This window comes from Sorex araneus, chromosome 3 (assembly GCF_027595985.1).
Source record: "Sorex araneus isolate mSorAra2 chromosome 3, mSorAra2.pri, whole genome shotgun sequence".
In the NCBI taxonomy this organism is placed as follows: Eukaryota; Metazoa; Chordata; class Mammalia; order Eulipotyphla; family Soricidae; genus Sorex; species Sorex araneus.
The window spans coordinates 234,729,944-234,750,002 of record NC_073304.1 but is presented as its reverse complement, the minus strand read 5'-3'; the positions used below and the strand labels follow the sequence as shown (position 1 = coordinate 234,750,002).

Genomic DNA, 20,059 nt, shown 5'->3' with positions numbered 1-20,059 from the left:
AGCATGAGCTCATCCTGAAAAGGGCCTGTTGGGCATATTCCCAGCATAGACAACCCTCCCATGGACAGTGCCCTGTGGGAACTCCCTTCCTGGGACCCACTTCTCTGCACTGAGCATTTGACACCACACCTCTTCATTTCACTCATGGGCAGGTGCCCCGGCTTTTACACTGCTACTGCCTGGACCCCAAACATAGGCTTCCATGGTCTAGAGCGATAGTTCAGCAGGATGGGTGTTTGCCTTGCATGTGGCTGACCAATAGTCAATCCCTGGTAACTGGGCCACCAGGAGCGATCCCTGGGCTCAGAGCCAGGAATAAGCCTGAGCACCTGAGCACTGCCAGGTATGGACAAAAGCACATAAAATACAAAAACCAAAACCAAACACGAAATCCCTGGAATTTGGGTGTTGAGCACTGTGTCAGGGTGACTCCAGTTGTCCCATAGCAGGGACAACTGGACAGAAAGGAGGGTCTGCGAATCCCATCCCCAGGACGAGCCCCGTGTTCTCATTCCGAAAGCCCACAAGGCTCCAATAGAGGCCATTTCTGAAAATTGGGTCCTGGCCTTGCTCTTTCCCCACCCCCGCCCCAGCCACCTGCTCTGACACTTCAAGGGCAGGAAGTGGCTGAGGAGGAAGAACGAGTGAGCGAGTAAGAGAGCAGAAGGAGGGAAAGTGAGGGGCTCCGTCTGTCCACAGGCTACATAAACACCCCGGCCCCGGGTGAGAGGATGCGGCCACTTGCTCTCCTGCTCCTTCTCTGCGGCCTCTCAGGTGAGTCGCGCCTGGCCTGGGAGAAGGAGCCCTGTGTGGGGTCCCGCTGGGCCCACCCCCTCTCCATGGGTGTCTAGGTCTTGTGGAAGGTGGGACGGTCTGAGTGCAGTGGACCCAGAACGGGTGAGCTGCGGGGGCCGCACAGAAATCTCCCTGGGGCATGGCTCCTGACCCAGCGGGTGGCCAGGTGGACAGTGAGCACCCGGTCATGTCGGTGGGAGCACCAGAGACAGCCCAGTGACCAAAATCCACTTCTCCCGCCTCTCTGTTTCTGGACGGTGGTGGGGGCCCTGGAAGGAGGGGACGGGGTGCAGGAAGGAGAAGGGACAGTGTTGGACACTCAGGAGCCTGCACTGGGCACCGGGAGCAGGTGGGGCAGGCGGAAGGGCCGAGGGCTGGGGACGGCTGAGGTGACTCCAGTAGCTGCGCTAACATGGCGGCTGAGGTAGCTGTGGGTGTGGCTGCTGGGGCTTCTGAAGAGACGTGGGGGTGTGGGGTCGCCCTTCCAGGTTCAGAGAAGGCCTGAGATGTCAGCCCCGGGGTCCCGTGTGACTGAGGGTCTGTGCAGGTTAAGACTCTGTGAGGTGACCTTCACCTGGAAGAAGTCTCGGGTTCTAAGTTCCCTGAAGCTGAGAGCTCTGGGTCTTCTCAGAGTTGGGATGGGCGACCTCCACACACCTCCCTGTACTTCCAGAAGTCTCCGCAGCTACGCCCAAGAACCACCCCCACTGCCAGGTGAGCTCAGCAGTCAAAAATTTGACTCTGTTGGGCTGGAGCAATAGCACAGTGGGTAGGGCATTTGCCTTGCACGTGGCCAACCCGGTTCGATTTTCAGCATCCCATATGGTCCCCTAGCACCGCCAGGAGTAATTTCTGAGTGCATGAGCCAGGAGTAACCCCTGTGCATTGCCGGGTGTGAGCCAAAAAGAAAAAAAAATTTAATTCTGGATAGACTGACCAGTTAATAACTGGATTTCCTAGGTGAGTGGCCACAGTCGAGGCCACATGGCATCTCCAGACTCTACAACACTGAAAATCGGGCAGTAGCACAGAGATGGGATGGGATGTCATGAGAACCCAACCAATCTCGACTAGAAAAGCATTAACACCAGAGCTTAAATTGTAAAACATTTTAGTAGAACCTCAGACTAGGACTTAATTTTCTCATGATGAGATGCAAAAACATTTTACTAATTTTCTTCTAAGGGAATATTTTTTTATTATTCTGTTAGACAGTAATGGGTAATAAGTAATATAAAATAAATTATGTGGGACAGGCTTGGGGTTTGGTTGGGAAAATGTAGACAATTGTGGGGGGAAGATGCCAGTTGTGGGTTTCGTGTTGGAATATTGAATGCCCAGAACAAATCTTTATGAGCGACTCTGTAAACCACAGCATTGACGTAAAGTACGTGAGGGGGGGAAGTGGGGATGGGTCTCTGAGGCTCAGTGTTGAGGTGAAAGACTCTTGCGGTGGCTTTTGTTCGTGAGAAAATCTCAATCTTAATATTATTTCATCATTCACTCTATATTAGGAGAAAAAATAATATTTCTTATTTTATTCATTCAGGTCTTAAGCCTGTTCTTCGCATTTCCACATTTTTGTATTGGAATGTCCTGATATTATATTTGTATCTAGTAAAATTTAATGAAAATATTAAGCTAAATATCAAAAAGAACAATGCATCTGAAAATCATTCAATGAAATGAAAAGTACCTAAAATCAGTTTAATTTGAGGTCCCTTAAAAACCTACTATCAGGCATATGCTGCCTGAGCCCATGTGCTGCTTGTGCCCTCGTGGCTGAGCACATGTGGTGCCCGAGCACATGTGGTGCCCGCATCTCCCCCCTTGAGATGTGTACTCTCATTCTTTTGTGTCCAGTGCTAGGATGTGTGTAGAGCTTCCTCCAACCTTGGAGAAGCCCACGTTCTCTCTTGAGAGCGTTACTCCTACTGGTTTTTTCTTTTCCACTTATCCCTTCCTCCTTCCCTCAGAAACCTCTAAATAAAATCTATTTACTTCAAAAAAAACCTACTATCAGATGATAATATAAAATATAGATAGTATAAAAGTACAAATGCTGTGTTTTAGTAAAAACATCAAGGTTTGGGAAGTTAGCTTAGTGATAGAGTACTTGCCTGAGGATCTTCTCTGAGAGCTCTGGAATGATGTTGAAGGGTCTAAGCAAACCATGGCTCCTCTGATCTCTGGATATCTGCTCTCCCGGCCTATGCGAGTGTATCTTCAGGACGCTGCAAAATGAGCAGCTCTAATGCCAACCTTGGCAAAGACAGAGGAAGGGAATGACGGACTGAGCTCACTCAGGGACAGTTCTGGAGCAGGGTCTGAAAACTGGGTGCAAGCACTGACAGAGTGGACCCTCGAATGAGTAGTGACCCATTTATTTTTAAAATCTTAAAGTAAAATGTATATAGAAATTTAAACTTCTTATTAAGAAATTTTTTACAATACCACCATGATTTCCCAAGTAGTTCCTCATACAGTTATTTCGGGCATTCAATGTTCCAACATTAATCCCACCACCAGTGTAGGATAACAGTGGATTTGTCCTTTTAGCCTTGCCACAGAGAACTTAGTTTACCTTAAAGCAATGTCCTTTCTGTATGGACACAGGAAGACAGTTAATATTATGCCTTGGAACTTGGGAGTTGACTGACTCCAGTAATATTTACTCCTGGGCATCTGCTTTCTCAAGTCAATTGCCATTATTTCCTAGCACCCCAAAAGCAGGGCCCAATGAGGGACGGAATGAACCCAGGACAAGCTGTGAGCTACCCTGGCATCGAAATGGGCCAGCCAAAGCGCCACAATACTCAACTATAATTTGAGAACATGATCATAGAAAAATGCTGTCATGATCCAAAAGTAGCAACAAGACTAGGACCCTGCTGGGGTTAGGAAAACTAACCTGGCCTGAGGACTGTGGTCTGGAATATATAGTGAATGTCCTCAGGAAAAATCAAACTTTAAGTTTGATGATATACAGAATGACATTGCTAGAAATATTAGAAGTAAATTTACTATAACTATTTCAGTGGATTACTAGCTGAGGAAAGAAGAAATTGACACACCGTGGATGGGATCCCACCCTTGAGCAGATCTCCTAGTAATCTGGAGTAAACTCCTTAGATGAGAGTTTGTTAATCTCCTGGAGGAGTGGTCTTAACCCTCTTTGTTGATTTGTTAATGTTCACCCACCTTTGTATCACCATCCTATGTGATTGCTATATGAACTAAGACTGTAAGAAAAGTAGAGGGAGAAGACACAGAAGAAGAGCACAAGCGAAAGTGAATCAGGGATCTCGGAGCCAGAAGCAGGGGAAAGAAAGAGCACAAAGTGAGTGAGAGTCAGAGTCAGAAGTAAGGGTCACAGTCAGAAATAAGAGACAGAGTCTAAAGTGAGAGCAAGAAGGGCTCCAGAGAGAGAAGCAGAAGGGCTCCGGAGAGAGAGATCAGAAGATAGATCAGAAGAGACCAGAGGAGAAACAACAGAGACAGAGAAGTCGGAAGAGACCAGAGGAGAGACTACAGAGATAGAGTCAGAGATAGAGAGACAGACAGAAGAAAGCACAGCGGCACACATAGAAGCAGAGCACAAAGGAGGAGCCATCCCAGTCAGGTCCATACATAGCAACTCGAGAGCACCGAACTCGAGCGGGGAGAGAGAGAGAGAGAGAGAGAGAGAGAGAGAGAGAGAGAGAGAGAGAGAGAGAGAGAGAGAGAGTGACACTCCAAACACACAAATCACCCCTCCCGTATGCACGCGTTTGTATTTTTTACACACCAGTGTGACCTGCCCTCCACCAGTGTCCCCCAGTTTTCCAACAATGCCCCCCCAGTCTGCCCCTTTCAGGCATGAGTAAATTTACTTTTATCATTTATGTGACACAAAGCAAGAGGAATGAGCAACCTTTGAAGGGTAGGAGTGACTTTGTGGCGATTGTTCCCCTCACATTGTTTAGTAAAGACGCCATCCGAGGCTGTGCTGGGCTGGTTGCTGCTGGCTGTGCCTCTGGTTACTAATCAGGCCCCTGAGCTGGGGGCTTCTGGGCAACTTTCCCATCAGCCTCGCTGGGACCCTGTGGGCCGACAGCGCTGTGGAATCCTGAGGTCCGTGATCTTCAGTGTGGAGCGATGTGGGGGCTGGGCAGCTTGATGAGGGTCAGCTCTGGGGCTGGTTGAGAGGAAGTCGAGGTGGGTGGAGCTGCTGGGACATCAGGAAGAATGGGGAATATTCATTCCCTCATTCCGGAAGCCCCCCAAGTTCTCAGCGCAGACCAGTCAAGTTCTTTTGAAGACATGGTGCTGGGCCAGTTCTCTGCCCATGACATGGTCCCGAGTGACCCACTTACATCTCCGCTACTGTCGTTTCTGGTTGTTTCCAGCGGACAGACCCACACAATGCCCAGCTTCCAGCCAGTCCATCACACATCCTGCAAGGGAACAGAGGCTGTGTGGGAGGGGCCTGTCTCCGTGGGGTCTTCGCGCTCCCGGGGGTGGTCCTAGCTCTGCTCCAGAGCCAACAGGGCCACGCTGTCTGCAGAGTGTTCCGGAAAGGAAAGAAGCTTTGCCACGGCCCTGAATCTTCAGACAAGTCAGAGAGAGAAAGGGATTTGGAGGAGACGCCTCGGCACCCATAATGCCACCCACACTGATGGAGGGATGGGTCGGCATCAAGTTGAACAGAGGGATCCAGGACACCCCGAGTGACACACACAGAGGATTCCCCTGGGGGCCAAGCCAAAGCAGTTCCCAGATACCACAGCCCTGGGGGAGGTGGATTCCACCCACACAGGGCAGTGGGCACCGAACCATGGGGGGCTTCAAGTGTCTGTGCAGACGGTTTATCACCAAACAGGAAAGACCATCGTGACCACTGGGGAGAACCCCCACTCCCAGGGGTGTGTGGCTGCAGTTGCTGGATTCCTAACACCATAGAAAAAGCATCATCTGTCACCCACAACCCATCACCTTCTACCGTTCACCCTTCAGAGACAGGGGTCCAGGCCCTGCCCACCAGCCCAGTCCCGCGGGGCTGCTGAGGGACAGGCTGAACCACCCATGTGTAGCGGGTCTGGGCACCAGGCAGGGGCCGTCACTGCTCAAGGTCACGGTCTTGACTCTCAGAGGCCTGTAGGGGGTCCTGGGGGTTCCGGGGGCGGGGGGAACAGAAGGGTGGACAGGGGAGGGGAGTGTCCCTGGGTGAGGAGGGGTGGGATAAGTCCCCGTGCCTGAAGGTAGCGCTGCCCGCACTGGGAGATGACAGACTCATGTGTTTTTCTCCAGACTCAGCTACTCTCAGGGGACCCAGAGAAGTTATGGGTCAACCTGGAGGAAACTTGACTGTGACCTGTGACTATAACATCGAGTATAAGAAGCACCGGAAGTGGTGGTGCCGAAAGACACCCCTGATGCACTGTCAGAACCGTGTACACACCACTAGAGCAGAGCAGGTGGTGAGGAAGGACCGGGTGACCATCAGGGATGACCAGGGTCAGCACAGGTTCACCGTGACCATGGAGCAGCTCATGGACAATGACACGGACACGTACTGGTGCGGGGTTGACACTGATAAATTTAATCTAGCATTTCCCGTCAGAGTGACCATCGCCCCAGGTAGGTGACCATGTCTGTCATGAGTCCCCCACGGCCACTTCTGGCTTCTCCCCGGGTCCCTCTCCTGTCCTAATAGGTCACTCTGAGGGCACAATCCTGGGGCTGAGTCCTGGATTCACACTTATGTGGGCACTGGGGGGGGAGGGCCTTCTCTACTCAAGGACTCCCCCACTGCAGTCGCCAATGCCCTCTCTGGACTTAGTGCTCTCTGCCCAGCTCAGGGCTGGCTGGGCAGCCAGAAACACCTGTGACCTGGTCTATGTCCAGCTCCAACCTCAGCTATGACCACCATCTCATTGTCTATGTCCAGCTCCAACCTCAGCTCTGACCACCATCTCAATGTCCACCATGACCATCATGACTACGGACACCCCCACGACAGCGGCCACCACAGAAGAGATCACAGACGCCCTGAGTGTGACCAGGACCCTCTCCAACACCACGTGAGCCACCCGCATGCTCTGCTCTCTGCCATGTCCTCTGGGCCCACTGATCCAGGGGGACCCCCAGGACTTGACTCTGGAGCCTCAGGCTCTTTGAGGGGCCCATCTGGGGTCCCACACTTCCCCCTCAGTCCCAGAGACCCTGAATCTGAAATGAAGGCATGTATGGGGTGGGAGGCACTCTGGGCTCCTCAGAAGACCACGTTTCCAGCCCCACTCCGGGTTCTGTCCCTGCCAACAACCCTCCACCCCCCATGTCTCCTGTCCTACCCCCTGCCCGTGTCCTCGCCAAGGCCTACACCTGTTTCAGGGCCAGAGCCCAGGATTCTCCATCTGGACCCATTGGCAGCACTGAGTCCTGGAGGACCCACAGGAAGTTCAGGTGGTCTGAGCTACTCAGTTCTCCCCTCTTTCCTCTCTGCTGCCCTCCTCTCCCCTCCTCTCCTCTTCACTCCTATGGCCTCCCCTCCCCTCCCTTTTTCTCTCCCCTCCCTCCTCTCCATGGAGATTGGGGTGTCCTAGTCCTCTCAGACCTGGTGACCAGCAGTCATGGGGCGCTGTCCAGATCCCGGGCCTCCATCCTTGGCCATACCTCTGCCCCCCACTCCCCATAGCGGGCACTGAGACAGACTTGGAGCCCCCAGCCTCTGCCAATCTGAGGCTTCTAGAAAGAGAGGCCTGGCCCCTCCTGTTCTGGCTCTGGACATGGTGACCCCATGAGGAGACCCTGAGCCCCTGCAGAACCCTCAGGTCCCCTCCCCACATACCCTTGTTCTGAGGTTTCCCCCTCCCAATCACTCAGAAAAGGTGAGCTGAAGCCTCCTTCCTCTTCCGGGTCAGCCCTGGAGGTTCCATGAGGGTCTCTGGTCATGGGGGAAGCATCCGGCCAGCTACAGGGTTCTGGGGCTCAGAGTCATCAGTGCTCCCACCCTGATGGGTTCATTGAGCAGAGCAGGGTCCAAGTGACTGAGGCCCAGGGGCTGTCCTGGGTGACACTCAGGTGCCCTCATACAGGTGATGGGGCCCAGGGGCTTGAGATAGGGGGCCAGGGAGGGACCTCATTTCTTGTCACTGTCGCCCCTCAGGTCCCTGCTCAGCATCATCCACTTCGTGCTCCCGGCCTTCCTGAAGGTTCTCCTGCTGTTGGTCCTGATGGGGGCCATAGTCTGGGCAAGCTGGACTCAGAGGGGCCCTAGGAAACAGACAGAGAACCTCCAATCACAGAGCAGTGAGGAGTCGCAGAAACTTGGATTCCAGGCAAGACTGGGGTCCCCAACCTGCAGGGCTTGAGAGTCAATTCCCTACTGGCCCCCGACTCATCTCGCCTGTTGCCCACTGCTGATCTCAACCCCTGGAGCTCGAGGGCCGCCAGAGTCAGGGGCGCTGGCAAACACGCTGCTAGCGGGTGTTTCAGTAAAGACATTTCTTGCTTGTCCGTTTTCTACTCCATAAACTCCAAGTGATCCACCAGCCTAAGACCTGGTTTCCCACACGGAGTCTCTGAGAACCCCGATCCCTCATCGCGATGGGTACAGCTGGGTAAAGGTTGAACCCAGGGTTCCCTCGGCCCATTGGACCACATGCCTGGTCCCTCTTTTGGCGTCATAATAAATGTAAATCATGGGGGCAGAGCAATAGTACAGCCAGGAGGGCATTTGCCTGCATGCGTCCAATCTGGGTTCAATTCCAGGCATCCCATAGGGTCCCCCGAGCACCACCAGGAGTGACTCCTGAGTGCAGAGCCAGGAGTAAACCCAGAGCGTCGCAGGGTGTGCCCCAAAAAGTAAAAAAAGAAAAAGAAGAAGTATATCATGAAGATTCTTGAATATTTGTCTCATGGCCCCATGGAGGAGTAGCAGATGAAGACCCCAAACACTCATCTGATACTATCTCAGACACACACACACACACACACACACGCAGGCACCTCGCACCATATAAACACACCATATACACACCTAACTGACACACAATCTCACACCACAGACACATACATATCCCTTACAACAAAGACACACATACGCCTCACACCACAAAAATCAGCACACATGCCTCACAGCAAACACACAATCACACCAGAGGGACATTTCTGTTACTAATACTGACACACAAACAGTTCATACAAGAGACACGCACACCCTTGTATCACACACACATATGCCTCAGGACACAGACACGCATACTTCAGACTATGTTGCAGACACAGACACACTTTATATCAGAGACTCATACACCTCACATCAAAGAAACACACTAACACTACGCAAAATTCTTCTCACACATCACACACACACACCCCTCACTGCATCTCAGGTACACACTCCTCACCACAGACTACGATTTCCTGACACCGCACACATCAGAAAACACACAACTCACACCATAAGAAAAACACACACTCCAGTCACACCACACACATACATGCCTCATGCCATACTTGAACTGAAATCATAGCACCAATAAAATTTGTCTCGTGTGAAAATCACACAGACCTCACAGAACAACAAAGTGCAAACTCCCTAGAACATACCCAGGGACACATACCACCCCACAAACACATGCACACCACACACACACACACAGTGCCTCAGATGCTCACCTCACACACATTCCCCTCAGACGTGTCCCCGACTTCGCCTCACCCAGTCCAGATGCCCCAATACTCAGGCCCTGAGACCCCACTGGACTGGGTCCCCCAAACCCACAGCTTCCCTTGTGGGGTTCTGTAAGAGATTGGGGGGGTGTGGGGGGCTCCTCATGGTGGGAAAGAACCTCCTAGCAGGGGCGCCATGGTGGGGTGTGGAGGGTGATTCTGAAAGGGGGTGAGGGAGCGTCTGATCCTGAAGCGCCTGTTTCCCAAACTGTGGTCCGGCGACCGGTTCCTGTGGAGACTTAGACCCGACCCTCAGCATCTGCCCCTCAGCCCAGCTTCCCGGGGCTGACAGGCCTTCCTGAGTGGGTGGCCCACGACGTGCCTGTGTCAGCAGCACGAGGCTTCAGGGAGATGACAGAGCAGCTGGAGAGGTGACAGAGTGTGGGCCAGAGGCACTGACCCAGGTTCTTTGCACCCTTCAGGAGCGAGACCTGGGGAAAGAGAGGCAGGAAGCAGTGAGGAGACCTGACAGGGGAGAGGCTGACCCACACAGTGACTGTGTGAACCCCGGGGTGTCGGCACCCAGCAAATTCCTCCACCCACATAGAGGCCAGGGTGAGGGAGCAGCTGAGGGGCGCCGGGAGCCCTGGGCCGGGGCCTGCTGGGTGAGGGAGATCCAGAGGCCAGAGGGTGACCCTCCCCTCAGCCTCCTCAGCCTGTGAGCTGGGCCCGCAGGAGCCACAGCCCAGGGCTCAGGGCCCTCCCCAAGGTTGGGGCCCAGCCTGGCCGGCCTGGGGCTCTGAGGACAGGCCAGCATGGAAATAGGGCCCCAACCCCAACCTGTGCATCTGTGAGCCTGAGGGTTACACCCGCCCACACACCTCACCCTGCAGCGCTGACAGGCTAGGGGTGTGAGGAGACCTTCACTCAGGGCTGGGGGGCCTGGAACCCCATCATCCTGAGCCCTCGCTTTCCTCGCTCTGACCCCACAGGCATGCCCAGACCCTGTGGCTCACCTCTCCCGTCTTACCCATCGGGGCACCGCTGTGTCCCCAAGTTGGGCCTCCCAGGCCTGTGCTTGCTGGGACCCAGACGTGACCACGGCCTTTGCTCAGCCTTAGGAGGCTCCAGTGGATGGTCCTGGAGGGCCAGGGGGAGACAGGCTCCTCCCCTGGTCAGGCTGCACTGGACAGGGACAGGCCGGGGCAGGGGCCGGGCCCAGGAGGGATCTGGGCTGTGTCTGCAGGCCGGGAATGTCCCGCTGGAACTGCCGCTCAGCTGGGTCCGTCATACAGGTTTAGACACATGTGGGTGCATAAACCATACGCTTTGTTTCCTGTCATGGCCATTATACAAGAGGGTAGTGGGGTGGGGTGCAGGGGATAAGCTCCCTAGGACTGAGCTGAACATGTGAGGTGACCGTGAGCTCCCCCTCTTCGGCTACACCCCAGGTCCAGGCTGTTCTCCTGCATCAGCAGTGGGTACATGTCCTGCATCCTTCACTTACACAAACACACACATGCATGCGTGAGCACTAGGCATACTCACACAACTACATCACTAAACACGGGACCACAACCCGGCTCCCAAGACATGCAACACACTCCCTGCACATGTGTTCACACATTCCCATACACGCCCACATAAAACACATAGCACAGGACTTCATGGCACACGCCAGCACACATACTCACATACACGCAAATATGCACACAATCACAGACATATTGCACACAGTCACACACACACGCATACATGCTCACACATATTCACACTCAAACACCCGCACCAGGGCTTGAGAGCGGATGGTGCTCAGAGGATCCATCCAACCCCATCTTTCCCAGTGTAGTCAGAACCCCGGGGACAACCCTGCCTGGGCAGGATCGTGTCAATCAGGGTCCCATGGTACGAGGATTCCTGTGAGCATGCGGGAGTCTCGTTGCCCCAGTCCTGCAGTCATTCTCCATTCCTGGTCCAAACCCAGGGGGACGGAGCAGGAAGGGGGATCTGAGCAGCTCAGGTGAGGGCAGACCCCTGTCTGCTGGGATAAGCGCAGAAGGATACCCCGGGCCCCCAGCCTCGCTTCTGTCTTCCTCAGCCCCTACCACCTCCCCCGTGTGAGAGGCCACTGGCTCTGGGGACTGGACTGCTCTCACGACAGGCTCTGACATGAGTCAAGTGCAGACGTGCTGGCCACATCCTGTGGGCGGCCCACGGCCCCTCTGCTGGTCTCTGCAACCCGCCACAGACTGAGCAAGTCAGCTGAGGCCTGAGGGGCTCAGGTCTCTCCGGGGTCTCTGTCCCCCAGTGAGGCACCAATGGGGCACAGGCTGTGGGGCCTTATGCGTGAGACCAAACAGGAGAAAACCCCGTTCCTGTTGGCCTTGTGCCCCACCACGGAAGCGGGTGTTGGACTGGCAGCCTCCTCTCCAGCAAGGACCCGGACTAGTTTTGGGGGATTCAGTACACAGAGCATGAGCTCACCATGAAAGGGCCTGTTGGGCGTATTCCCAGCACAGACACCCTCCCATGGACAGTGCCCGGCGGGAACTCCCTTCCTGGGACCCACTTCTCTGCAGTGAGCATCTGACACCACACCTCTTCCTTCCACTCATGGGCATGTATCCTGGTTTTTGCTCTGCTGCTTCCTGGACCCCAAACAGAGGCTCCCATGGGATAGAGCGATAGATCAGCAGGAGGGCTGCTTGCAAACATGTGGTCCATCCCTGGTAAACCATAGGGTCCCCTGAGCTGCCAGGAGTGACCCCTGGGCTCAGAGCCAAGAATAAGCCTAAGCACCTGAGCACTGCCAGGTGTGGCCAAAAGCACATAAAATACAAAAACCAAAACCAAATACGGAATCCCTGGAACCCTGGTGTCGGGCACTGTGTCAGGGCCCACCATGGCAGGTACAACTGAACAGAAAGGACAGTCTGTGAATCCCCCAGCCACAGGATGAGGCCCGAGGTCAAGGCTCCATTGCAGCCATTTCTGAAAAGTGGGTCGTGGTCTGGCCTTGCTCCTTCCCCACCCCCACCCCAGCCACCTGCTCTGACACTTCAGGGGCGGGCGGGGAGTGGCTGAGGAGGAGGAACAAGTGAGTGAGCGAGAGAGCGGAAGGAGGGAAAGTGAGGGGCTCTGTCTGTCCACAGGCTACGTAAACACCCCAGCACCAGGTGAGAGGATGCGGCCACTTGCTCTCCTGCTCCTTCTCTGTGGCCTCTCTGGTGAGTCGGTCCTGCCCGGGGTCCCACTGGGCCCACCCCCTTTCCATGGAGTGTCTAGGTCTTGTGGAAGGTGGGACGGTCTGAGTGCAGTGGGCCCAGAAAGGGTGAGCTGCAGGGCCGCACAGAAATCTTCCCCGGGGCAGAGATCTTGACCCAGCAGGTGGCCAGGTGGACAGTAAGCACCCAGTCACGTCGGTGGGAGCATCAGAGACAGCCCAGTGACCAACATCCACTTCTCCCTCCTCTCTGTCCCTGGAGGGTGCTGAGGTCCCTGGAAGGAGGGGATGGGTGCAGGAAGGAACAGGGGAAAGTGCTGGACAGTCAGGGTGCCTGCACTGGTCACCGGGAGCAGGTGGGGCAGGCGGAAGGGCCATAAACTGGGAACAGATAAGGTGGCTCCAGGAACTGCACTAACATGGCGGCTGGGTATGGCTGTCTGGAATGACATGGGGTGGGGGGTCACCCATCCAGGTTCAGAGAAGGTCTGAAGTATCAGCACCAGGGACCCGAGTGGCCACATTCAAGGCCACATGATGTCTTCCAACTCCTCCACACTGAAAATCCAACAGGAGCCCACAGGTGGAATGGGAGGGCACGAGAACCCAACCAATCTCTACTAGCAAAAGCATTAACACTGGAGCTTAACTTCTAAAACCATTTTAGTATAACCGCAGACTGGGACTTAATATCCTCATGATGAGATACAAAATGATTTCACTAATTTTCCTCTTAGGGAGTATTTTTTTCATTCTGTTAGACAATAATGGGTAATAAGTGATATAAAATAAATTTTGTGGAGACAGGCTTGGGAGTTGGGAAAATGGAGACAAAATGGTGGAGGAAAGTTGCCAGTGTTGGTGGGGTTGGAGTTGGAATATTGAATGCCTGGAACAAACCTTCATGAGCGACTCTGTAAACCATAGCATTGAAGGAAAGGGCTGAGGTGAGAGACTCTCATGGTGTCTTTGGTTTGTAGGAAACTCACAATCTTAATATTATTTCATCATTTGCTCTTTATTAGGAGAATCAATAATATTTCTTATCTTTCATTCGGGTCTTTTTAAGAAAGTTTATTAGTGAATCACAATGAGGTACAGTTACAGACATAAACTTTTGTGCTTGTGTTTCAGTCATACAATGCTTGAGTACCCATCCCTCCACCAGTGTCCATTCTCCACCACCAATGAACCCAGCATCCCTCCCACCACCACCACCCCTCCCCACCCCACCTCTGTGACAGGGCATTCCCTTTTGTTCTCTCTCTTTTGGGGTGTTATGGCTTGCAATAGAAGTTTTGAGTGGCCATCATGTTTGATCTATAGTCTACTTTCAGCCCACATCTCCCATCCCTAGCGGGTCCTCCAAACACCCTTTACTTGGTGTTCCCTTCTCTATCTGAGCTGCCTTTTCCCCCAGCATGTGAGATCAGCTTCCAAGTCATGGAGCAAACCTCCTCCTAATTATCTCAACTATTTTTAGGTGTTGGTCTCCCATTCTGTTATTTTATATTCCACAAATGAGTGCAATATTTCTATGTCTGTCTTTCTCTTTGTGATTCATTTCACTTAGCATGATACTTTCCATGTTGATCCACTTATATGCAAAGTCATGACTTCATCTTTTCTAACAGCTGCATCATATTCCATTGTGTAGATGTACCAAAGTTTCTTTAACCAGTCTTCTGTTCTCGGGCACTCAAGTTTTTTCCAGGTTCTGTCTATTGTAAATAGTGCTGCAATGAACATACAAGTGCAGATGTCATTTGGACTATACTTGTTTGCCTCTCCGGGCTATATTCCCAGAAGTGGTATTGCTGGGTCAAATGGGAGCTCAAAGTCTTATTTTTGAGAAGCATCCATACTGTTTTCCAGAAGGGCTGTTGTTCAGGTCTTAACTCTGTTCTTTGCATTTCTGCTTTTTTGTATTGGAATGTCCTGATATTATATTGTATCTAATAAAATATCATGAAAATATTGAGCTAAGCATCAAAAAGAACAGTGCAGGGCTGGAGTGATAGCACAGCGGGTAGGGTGTTTGCCTTGCATGCGGCCGGCCCGGGTTCAAATCCCAGCATCCCATATGGTCCCCTGAGCACCGCCAGGAGTAATCCCTGAGTGCAGAGCCAGGAGTAACCCCTGTGCATCGCCGGGTGTGACCCAAAAAGCAAAGAAAAGAAAAGAAAAGAAAAAGAACAGTGCATCTGAAAATAATTGAATGAAATAAAAAGTATCTAAAGTCATTTTAATTTGTGGTCCCTTGAAAACCTACTATCATTTGATAATATAAAATATAGACAATAGGGACTGGAGCTATAGTACAGCAGGGAGGGCGTTTGCCTTGAACGCTGCCCACGCAGGTCCAATTCCCAGCATCCCATATGGTCCCGGAGCACCGCCAGAAATAACTCCTGAGTGTAGGGCCAGGAGCAACCACTGTGCATCGCCGGGTGTGACCCAAAAAGCAAAAAATAAATAAATAAATAAATAATTTAAAATAAGTAAATAAAATACAGACAATATATAAATATAAAGACTTGTATTTTTTAATAGAAAAACCATTGGGAATTTAGCTTATTGATCGAATACTTGCCTTGAATGTGTGAGGTTCTGGGATTACTGTTTTTCTCATAACAATAATGGAATAAGAAAAAGCAATAAGGAAAGAAAAAAAGAAACGAAGGAAGGAAGGAAGGAAGGAAGGAAGGAAGGAAGGAAGGAAGGAAAGAAGGAAGGAAGGACGGAACGAAGGAAGGGAGGAAGGAAGGGAGGAAGAAAGGGAGGAAGGAAGGAGGGAGGGAAGGAGGGAGGGAGGGAGGAAGGAAGGAAGGAAGGAAGGAAGGAAGGAAGGAAGGAAGGAAGGAAGGAAGGAAGGAAGGAAGGAAGGGAGGGAGGGAGGGAGGGAGGGAGGGAGGGAGGGAGGAAGGAAGGAAGGAAGGAAGGAAGGAAGGAAGGAAGGAAGGAGGAAGGAATTACTGCATATCCAAACTGGTGAGTGAAAGCCAAAGCTGAATTCAAATATAAATTCTTGTTAAATAAAGTTAGCATATGACCTGGCAACCTTACAATACCTGTGTTATATGGGCTGGAGCAATAGTACAGTAGGTAGGGTGTTTGTCCTGCACACTGCCAACCCTCGATTGAGCCCTGACACCCAAATATTCCCAGCACCACCAGGAGTGATTCCTCAGCACTGACCAGGAGTAAGCCCTGAGCAGTGCTGGGTGCTTTGCAAAAGATATCTCAGTTATAAAAGTGAGTTAAACAAAATTTCGTTTTGTTTAACTTTTTGTTAATTTTGAGTTAAACAAAATTTCTTTTGTATCTCTTTGTTCTTCTCTGGCCACTTCTGGTTGTATTTAGAGTTTACTCTTTTTTAAAAAATTAATTAATTCCTTTATTCTTGGCTTTTTGGGTCACAACTGGCAATACTCAGGGGTTACTTCTGCTCTGCACTCAGGAATCACGCCTGGCGGTGCTGGCGGGAAGCCTGGGATCAAACACAAGTTGGCTGTATGCAAGGCCAATGCCCTCCCTGCTGTCCTATTGCTCTGGGCCTAGGAGATATTCTTAAAGAAATAAAATGTATCAATTTAAATGTGAGATAAATTAATAATTTCAATAATAAACGATAGAAATACCAAATGAATCTCAAAACAGCTTGAATACATGAAGAGGTTAAAAATAAAGAAATATTTGATCGAAATAATATAAGTACAAGTAGTAAAAATGTATAATTGCAATAGCTCAGAAGTTTTCATGATAAATAATATTCTATTTGTATTTTCAAAGTTTTGTGCTAATAATAGTTCTATTAAAAGTCTAGAGAGATATTACAGCAGGTGAGTTGCTCGCCTTGAACACAATAATAGTATTCCATAAAATAGATAACACTGGGGGAGGCAGTAACAGTAGAATAGACCCAAGATCCACAACGAGTAAAACACTTCAATGCTAATATTCATGGGGAATAATACAAATATTGACCAAATCAAGGAATTTGGAGTAGTAAAGTACTGGTACAAGGACAATGAGGTCGCTCAGTGCAGAGCACTTGCCTTGATGTGAGGTCCTGGGTTCCATGGCGAGCCACAGGAGAAAAAGCTTGTCCAAGAGCTCTGGGATAATCCTGAAGGTTCTGAGGAAACAACAACTCCGCCGTTCTCTGGACATCTGCTCTCCAGGCCACATAGATGTATCTTCAGGACGCTGCAAAATGAGCAGCCCTAATGCCAACCTTGACAAAGACAGAGGAAGGGAATGACAGGCTGAGCTCACTCCGGGTCAGATCTGGAGTGGGGTCTGACCTCTGGGTGCAAGCACTGACGGAGAGGCACCTTGAATGCGTAGTGACCCATTCAATTTTAAAATCTTTTAGTAAAATGTACATAAAAATTTAAACTTTTTATTAAGAAATTTTTTTACTATGCCACCGTGGCTTACCAAGTAGTTCCTAAGACAGCTGTTTCTGGCATTTAGTGTTCCAACACCAATCCCACCACCAGTGTGACCTGCCCTCCACCAGTGTCCCCCAGTTTCCCACCCACCACCCCAGCCTGCCCCTTTCAGGCATAAGTAAATTTACTTGTATCATTTATGTGGAACAAAAGCAAGAGGAATGAGCAGATCTTAGATGGGGAGGAGTCACTTTGTGGTGATTGTCCCCTCACACTGGGGTTAGTAAAGCTACCATCTGAGGCTGGGCTGGTCTGGTTGCTGTTGGCTGAGCCTCTAGTTACTGACCAGGCCCCTGAGCTGGGGCTTCTGGGGAACTTTCCCATCAGCCTCACTGGGACCCTGAGGGCCGACAGCGCTGTGGAACTCTGAGGTCCGGGAGCTTCAGTGTGGAGCGGTGTGGGGGCTGGGCAGCTTGATGAGGGTCAGCTCTGGAGCTGGGTGGGAGGGGTTCAGGGTGGGGTGGGCGGGGCTGCTGGGCCTTCAGGCAGAAAGGGGAATCTTCGTGCCCCCATTCCAGAAGCCCCCAAGTTCTCAGCCCAGACCAGTCCAGTTCTTTTGGAGACTGGGCACTGGGCCAGTACTCTGCCTGCGGCGTGGCCCAACTGACCCATTCACATCTCCGCTACTGTTGTCATTTCTGGTAGAGTTTCCTGTGGACAGACCCACACAATGCCCCGCTTCCGGCCACTACAGCAGAGTGCAATGACCTGGAACCGCAGGGCCCACATCCTGCAAGGGAACAGAGGCTGTGTGGGAGGGGCCTGTCTCCGTGGGTCCTCACGGCCCTGGGGGGTGGCCCAAACACTGCGCCATGACCAACAGAGGTCTCAGGACACCGCTGTCTGTAGAGTGTTCCGGAAAGGAAAGAAGCCTTTCCGCAGCCCTAAATCTTCAAATGAGTCAGAGAGAGAAAGGGCTTTGGAGGAAACGCCTCTGCAACCCTAACACCCACATGACAGAGGGACGGGTCGGCATCAAGATGGACAGAGGGAACCGGGACATCCCAAGTGACACACACAAAGGATTCCTCTGGGGGTCAAAGAAGTTTCCGGAAAACCATGGCCCTGGGGGAGGCAGATTCCACAGCACATGGGGCAGTGGGCACCAAGCCATGGGGGGCTTCGAGAGTGTCTGTATAGATGGTTTATCACCAACCGAGGAGAGACCATGGTGACCACTATGAAGAGCCGCCACCCCCAAGGGTGTGTGGCTGTAGCCGCTGGGGCTCCTGTCACCGGAGCAGAAGTATCATCTGTCACCCACCACCCATAACTCTCCATCCCTCATCTTCAGAGACAGGGGCCCAGGCCCCGCCAGCCCGGTCCCACGGGGCTGCTAAGGGACAGGCTGAAGCGTCCGTGTGGACCATGTCTGGGCTGCAGGCTGAGGCCGTTATTGCTCAGGGTCAAGGTCTTGAGTGTCTGAGGTCATATGTGGTCGTGTGGGTTCCGCAGCTTTGGCCAGTGCCATGGGGATTGTAGAAGGTGGGATTGGGGGAGGCAGGTCTCCCTGGGCGGGAGGGATGGGGAGAGTCCCTGTGCCTGGCGGTGGCGCTGCTCGTGCTGGGAACTGACAGCCTTGTGCATTTGTCTCCAGGCTCAGCTGCTCTCAGGGGACCCCGAGAAGTTGTTGGTGAAGCTGGAAGATCCTTGACTCTGACTTGTGTCTATAACGGCTATTATGAGCAGCACCAGAAATGGTGGTGCAGAAGGGTGACTGGGAGTGACTGTTGGGACCGTGTAGAAACTGCTAGAGCAGAACAGGTGGTGAGGAAAGGCCGGGTGACCATCAGGGACAACAGGAGTCAGCACAGGTTCACCGTGACCATGGAGCAACTAAGAGAAGATGACGCGGGCACGTACTGGTGTGGGATAGAGGAAGTTAAACTTGATCATAGACTCCTGATCAGAGTGACCGTCAGACCAGGTAGGTGACCGTGTTCGTGTCATGAGTCCCCCAGACCCTGCTCTGGCTACTCTCCTCTTGTCCTCGTCGATCACTCTGAGGGGACTGTCCTGGGGGTGAGTCCTGGCCTCATGCCCATGTGGGCACTGGGTGGGGGAGGGGATTCTCTGCGACGCTGACGCTGGAGGGCTCCACCCACCTGAGTACCCCTTCCCTCTCTGGGCTCAGCGCTCTCTGCCCAGCTCAAGGCTGGCCAGGCAGCCGGAGGCCCCTGTGACCTGGTCTCTCTGTCTAACTCCAACCCCAGCCACCACCGTGTCCACCACAACCAATACAACCACCAACGCACCAATGACAACGGCCACCACAGAAGAGACCACAGACGCCCCAGCCCTGACCACCACCACCGTGTTCACAACCACAACCACCAACGCACCAATGACAACGGCCACCACAGAAGAGACCACAGACGTCCCAGCCCCGACCACCACCACCGTGTTCACAACCACAACCACCAACGCACCCACGACAACGGCCACCACAGAAGAGACAACAGACGCCCAGCCCCGACCACCGCCACCGTGTTCACCACAACCACTACAACCACCAACGCACCCATGACAGTGGCCACCAGAGAAGAGACCACAGACGCCCCGAGTGTGGCCAGGACCCTCTCCAACACCACGTGAGCCGGCCACATGCTCTGCTCTCTGCTGTGTCCCTCTGGGCCCACTGCACCATGGGGACCCCGGGGACTTATCTCTAGACCCTCAGGCTCCTCTAGGGGCCCACTGGTATCCCCCACTTCTCCCTCAGCACCAGTGACCCCGAATCTGAAACCAAGACGTGAGTGTGGTGGGAGGCACCCTCTGGGCCCCATGGGTTACTGCGTCTCTGGCCCTGCTCCCAACTCTGTCCCTGAAAATATCCATCCTCCCCATGTCTCCTGTCCTGCCCCGTGCCCATGTCCTCTCCAAGAACCACACCTGGCACAGGGCCCAGAGCCCAGGACTCTCCACCTGG

At 52.6% G+C, this 20,059-nt stretch overlaps 1 protein-coding gene across 1 annotated transcript; it reads left to right on the top strand.

The window, feature by feature from the left end:
- The first annotated feature begins 6,116 nt into the window (after positions 1–6,116).
- On the top strand, positions 6,117–18,784 carry LOC129403547 (CMRF35-like molecule 5). The gene is made up of 4 exons (XM_055132284.1): positions 6,117–6,414; positions 6,725–6,857; positions 7,943–8,027; positions 18,728–18,784. Exons 1-4 carry the CDS (start codon positions 6,117–6,119, stop codon positions 18,782–18,784), a joined length of 573 nt encoding a protein of 190 aa, XP_054988259.1.
- The last annotated feature ends 1,275 nt before the right edge of the window (positions 18,785–20,059 follow it).